At 48.1% G+C, this 6000-nt stretch overlaps 1 protein-coding gene across 1 annotated transcript in view; it reads right to left on the bottom strand.

Moving 5' to 3' along the window:
* Nucleotides 1–2116: 2116 nt before the first annotated feature.
* The window catches only part of LOC146356368 (uncharacterized), a 62266-nt gene continuing 58382 nt past the window's right edge, over nucleotides 2117–6000 (bottom strand). Inside the window, exons 4-5 of the mRNA XM_084832604.1 lie at nucleotides 5577–5703; nucleotides 2117–2319 (exon numbers count right to left, since the gene is read on the bottom strand). Of these exons, the coding sequence (XP_084688730.1) occupies nucleotides 2242–2319; nucleotides 5577–5703 (205 nt within the window). The 3' untranslated portion in view covers nucleotides 2117–2241. The remainder of the gene's footprint in view (nucleotides 2320–5576; nucleotides 5704–6000) is intronic.

The following is a 6000-nucleotide window of genomic DNA, read 5'->3' as shown; positions in this document are numbered from 1 at the left end:
TGGTTAAAAGAAAAATGGATTGTGAAGAGTTCTAAAAGGACCTCTTGAAACTGGGAGAATGGGCATCCAAATGGCAAATGTGGTTCAATTAGGGATGGCAGAGAATTCTGCCACAGACCCCAATGATGCCGGATTCCAAGAATCTGGCCCCTTTGGGGCCCATGGCAGAATGGAGCACTCACCTCCGCCTCCCCCGGAATCCATCTGGGCCGGATCCCTCCACGCATCGATCCTATGGAGCCAGCCTCTGGATCTGCATCGCTGGCAATGTTGCCGGCCACCATTACCGTGCCATGCTGTATCACTTCGCTGGGCTAACTAACTCCGGACACAAATGGCATCCACTACACCATTTGCGGCAGTAAAGCTGTTAGGTTAGCTTAAATGTAACCATTTAGGTCAGCAAAAATGCAGCCTAAATGCAGAGAATGTATTCTTTACATTTTTCTCCCACTCTCAAAATGTTAGAACCCGGGGTCATCCTATGAAGCTGATTGGTGGGAGATTCAGGACAGATAAAGGGAAGGACTTCTTCACACAGTGCATAGTTAAACTATGGAATTTGCTATCAAAGAATGTAGTGATGACCACCAATTAGGATAGCTTTAAAAGGAGGCTGGACAAATTGGTGGAGGAAAAGGCTATCAATGGCTACTAGTCCTGATGGCCATGTGCTACCTCCAGTTCCAGAGGCAGTGAGCCTATGTACACCAGTTGCTGGGGGACATGGGTGGGATGGTGCTGTTGCTCTCATGCCCTGCTTGTGGGTTCCTGGTCAACAGCTGGTTGACCACTGTGTGAACAGAATGCTGGACTAGATTGACTCTTGGTCTGATCCAGCATTACTCTTCTTATGTTCTTATGAGATCATGCCAGCAGTTCCCACCCCATGCAAGGCTCCAGTCTGGTGAAACAAGGAAGGCGCTTGGACTCTGTCACCTGGTCCCTGTTTCAAGACCACCCAGGGTACCTTGAAGTACCTCCCAATCCAGGGGTGGATAACTTGTGCCCACCAGATGTTTTAGACTCCAGCTTCAGTCAGCAATAGCCAGCATAATCTAATCCATAACTTCTGTTTAAAACACACACACACAAAGCCACATTAATGCATCTTTCTGTCCTCATCTAACAAAGAAAAATTTGAGACTACTTATTGCAGTAATAGTTCCCCTTCTCCACTGCAAAAGGAACATGATCCCATGAGGAGGAGGTTAAAAAATGTATTTTTTCCAGGGCTCTCCCTCTTTGCGATGAAGGCCTCCCTCTGTTTCTGGATCTACTGTGCCTGCGACCCTCAAGAAAGGAACAGGCCCTGGATCTGTTCCATAATTCCTTTGCCTCCATCGGAACATGTGATTCTTATCCAGATTGTGGTGGGGGTAGAATTCTTCTCTATCTATTGGTCTTATAAGATGCCACTTTTAGTTTTCACCATGAGATGCTCCCTTGTATTCAGATCGGGCCTCAATACTATAATGTAGCACTTAGGTATAAAGATGCAGCCCAGCAACCCAGCACTGGAGGCCAAGATAGAGAAGACCTGCACAGCTACCATGTATTTCCCCTTGGTGCTCAGGTAGGTGGGCACAAAAGACACCCAAACACTGCAAAAGACCAGCATGCTGAAGGTGATCAGTTTGGCTTCATTGAAAGCCCCAGGCAGATTTCTGGCTAGGAAAGCCACTGTGAAACAGATAGCAGCCAGGAAACCCATGTAGCCAAGGACACCATAAAACATGGCGACAGACCCTTCATTGCATTGCAGGATGATCTGTCCAGGCTGGGTGTGCATGTCAGAGTCTGGGAATGGTGGAGAAATCCCTAGCCAGATGGAGCAAATGAGAACTTGGACAGTGGGACAAGAAATTACAATGGAGTTTGCAAGACTCTTCCACAGCCATCTCTTCCTTTGGTTCCCTGGCTTTGTGGCCAGGAAAGCCAAGACCACAGTGATTGTTTTGGCTAACACAGAAGAGACAGCAACTGAGAAGATGATGCTGAAAGCAGTTTGTCGGAGAAGGCACGTCACTTTCCTTGGCCAGCCAATGAACAGGAAGGAGGTTGAAAAGGAAAGCAGGAGGGAGATGAGGAGAATGTAGGAGAGGTCCCTGTTGTTGGCTTTGACTATTGGAGTTTCTAGGCATTTAATGAAGATTCCTAACACAAAGCCTGTTGTTAAAGATAAGAGTAGGGCAAAGGAAGCCAGGATGATCCCCAGAGGTTCTTCATAGGAAAGGAAGGTTATATCCTTGGAGACACATTGATCACGGGCCTTGTTTGGATGCTGATCTTCTGGACACTTGGTGCAATGGGCTGCATCTGAAAAGAAGGAGAGTGACTTCAACATCACTAGCATCAATTGTACATCCAGAACAGGATGTTTTGTTACACTAGGAACTATTACATCAATGTGGGAGAGGTAAGGAACAACAATGTGTAGTAGGGCAGGGAGAGAGGCGAACATTCCCTAGTAGAAGACCTACTTTGTGACAGCAGATTTAATCTGTGGCCTCATCCCCAGTGGAGGATATCAGTTAATGGTGCCAAGAAAATGGTCTCTGAGAGATATTAAAGAGCTACTGTCAGTCAGATTGAATAGACCATACTGGGCTAGAGAAATTGATGGGCTGACTTGGTAGAACTCCATCTTCCTATGTTCTCCATGTATGGAGCAGCAACTGTGTTAAGCCAAACACTGTTCACCATAGCGTCTATGTGGTTATCCTGTTTTTATGTTCACAATGCTGCTGTGAGGTACATTAAGATAGGTACGAAGGTACCCACAACCGAAAGCCTGGTTTCTGAGCAGGGATTTGTATTTGTGCCTCCCCAGTCCAAGCCCAGCACTCCAGCTTTTTCATCAGTCTGGCAGGCTCTGATGGACTTACATCCATGTTTGTTACTACCTGCAGCTAGCAGCTCCATGAGTCCAGAGCCTTCCCATGTCCACAGTTAAGGCCTAGGGTAACAAGAGGTGTCTAAAAGTAGGGTAAAAAGTCTGTTTCTGCAGGTTTCTGCCCACCCAATATGTCTTTCAGCAATCCAGAACCAAATTTCTAGTTGGCAACTGGAAAGGTAGAAGAAGGCCAATCCAGTGGACTCTCCACCCCCTGCTCAGCCTCCCAGAAACTGCTTGCCGAGCCACCATGCACTTAGGGATGTACAAAAGTGACTTATCTTTCGCGGATGATGTTGATGGTGGGGGGAGGTGTTCCGTCCCTCCCCCCGGAATCCTGCCTGGGGGGGAGGCGCTCCATTCCTCCCCCCAGAATCCTCGAACGGCTGGCTGTGCTCCTCGGCAGCTCCACGGAGCAGCCAGCCAGGCCCAGCCCGGCCAGGTCAGAGCCGTCCGCAGCCAGATCTCCGGCCGTGGAGGGCTCTGGGTAAAAAACAAAAAAAAAATGCGTATGCAAATGGCAGCGGCTATGGCCACCGCCATTTGCGTTCCTTCTTTTTACTGTCTTAATCTACGTAAATATTTACGTAGACTATGATGGCGAAAATCAAGGGGAACGCAAATAGCATAGGGGGCACCATTTGCGTCCCCTTTTGATTCCCCGTTTTAGCCTACGTAAAGATTTACGTAGGCTAAAACGGTGAATGAAAAAGGGACACAAATAGCTCCCGCTACGCTATTTACGTTCCCTTTGATTTTCGCCGTCATAGTCTACATAAATATTTACATAGATTAAGACATCCAAAAAGAAGGAATGCAAATGGCGGTGGCCGTAGCCGCCGCCATTTGCGTACACATGTTTTATTTTAAACCCACCCCCAACCATGATAGGCTACATAAAGATTTACGTAGCCTATCACGTCTTTTTTGTCTTTTTTTTAAAACCTAGCCATGATAGGCTATGTAAATCTTTATGTAGCCTATCACATCTTTTTTTCCCCCCCCCACAAGCCTGGAAATAGCGGCGGCGGCAGCCAGTCGGAAGACTGGCTGCCGCCGCCACTGGAGCCGCTGCCGGAGCCGCCGCTGCCCAGAAGATCTGCCCCAGGTAAGTCTCGTCCTGGAGGGGATCCCAGGGGGCGGGGGGGCAAGCCGTTCCACCACAGATTTCGGGGGGCCAAATGCACTGGCATTCAGCCTCACCGAGATCTGTGGCAGAATTCCCTGACATCCCTACATGCACTTACCATCCCGTTTGCCAAGCACCACATTGTCTGCAAGTTCCCAGCAGCTGCCCATCCCCTTAGAGAGCCGCCATTTTGCATAAAAATAGTGGATCAGGGTTTTCTGGAAATGTAATGCTGCCTAAATGGCAGCCGCCATTTACGCAAGACTACATTTACTAGGGATGTCAGAGAATTCTGCCACGGACTACAGTGAGGCCGGATTCTTTGGAATCCGGCCCCCCGGAATCCGTGGCGGAATGGCCTCCTGCACCCCGCACCCCCCCGCAGAATCCCCCCAGGACGGAGCTTACCTGGGGCGGATGCTGCGGCGGTGGCGGCAGCTCCAGTGGCAGCGGCTCCAGCTGGTCTCCCTGCCAGCCATGGCTGGGCTGCTGCAGCCGTAAATGGCAGCCGTCGTAGCGGCCGCCATTTGAGTCCTTGCAGGCAGCCATGATAGGCTACATAAGTATTTACATAGCCTATCATGGTAAAGGCAGCCACGCAAATGGCTTCCATGGCACAGCAAGCAGGAGCGGGCAGCAGTTCAGTGAGCGCCCCACAAGGATGGATGGAGGTGAGTCCATCCATCCCTAATTACAAAGGTGAAGGGCCCATGTCTGTAAATACTGCCCTGTCCCAATCAGTGATAAAAAGCAGTGTGTTTGTGTGTGTGTGTGTGTGTGTGTGTGTGTGTGTTGATTTAAATTGGAAAAATGGGGCTCCTTGGGAGAAAGGAGAATTGTATAAACTTCACTGTGCATGCTGCAAAAGAGATTGGATGAATAACAGAGACAGACCCATGCCTTTAGAGATGGGCCTGTTTTAATCATGTAGAAAGCAGAGCACGAAAACTGTGGTTTAAACTAGGAAATGAGTATGCTGAGACCTTCCCTTGCTCCAGGGATTACCTCTTGAGATTATTTCTTTCAACTCACGGTATGGAATTTATGGTTGGGATTAAAAATACTGAAGCTGAAAAGGGATCCGAGTTCAAAAACATCTTTAAAATCTTCACTGAAAATTAACTTCAAGGATTTTGAACAGGGGAAAAAATCAAGGTATTTTAGAAACCAGAATAATAAAATAGAGTAGAAGATGAGCAATTGATGGCAATTAAAATGAAACAAAGAAGAACATCCAAATTCCATAGAATGGATGCAGCCATCATTAAAATCAGGTTCACTCAATGTGCTGAAATGGCTGGGTATATACGGATGTCTTCACCGAGTACTGGAATGACATCAGAGTGGGCAGGAGGTAAGCCTTCCTGGGGAGGGAATTCTACTGGCAGCATGCCACAACCAGAAAGGCCCTGTCTCCGGTCACCACCCATGACTAATTTCAGAAGATCGGTGGATCTGGAAGAGAGTCGCCGATTACAAACACAGTGTGTGGACAGATTTAAATATTTGCCCTATTTCCCAAGGAATTCCCTTTCCTCTGATGTCTCCTACCTTCCTGAGTGGAGATGGTTCCTTCTGCACATGGAGCACAAGCATAGCAGCATGGTGGCTCTCCTTCCTGGGCCTCCTTGTTGTATCCAGGGTGACAGCTCTCAGTGCATCTGGACCAAGGCACAGTCTAGCAATAAAGAGAAGGAGCATCAAGGAATACATGTTAGGAGTATTTGTGTCTATGGAAAGCTTCATAGACTTCAGCAAAGCTTTTGACAGAGTGCCCCATGATATCCTGATTAGCAAACTAGTGGAAAATGGGCTAGATGAAACAACGATCCGGTGGATCCACAGTTGGCTGCAGAATTGGACTCAAAGAGTGCTTATCAATGGGACCTTCTCCAACTGGGGAGAGGTAACGAGTGGGGTACTGCAGGGCTCTATCCTGGGCCCAGTGCTCTTCAACATTTGTATTAATGATTTG

The sequence above is a fragment of the Heloderma suspectum genome, chromosome 2 (genome assembly GCF_057233095.1).
Source record: "Heloderma suspectum isolate Gila_16-S chromosome 2, 16-S_ref, whole genome shotgun sequence".
In the NCBI taxonomy this organism is placed as follows: Eukaryota; Metazoa; Chordata; class Lepidosauria; order Squamata; family Helodermatidae; genus Heloderma; species Heloderma suspectum.
This window is presented reverse-complemented; position numbering and strand designations above follow the sequence as displayed.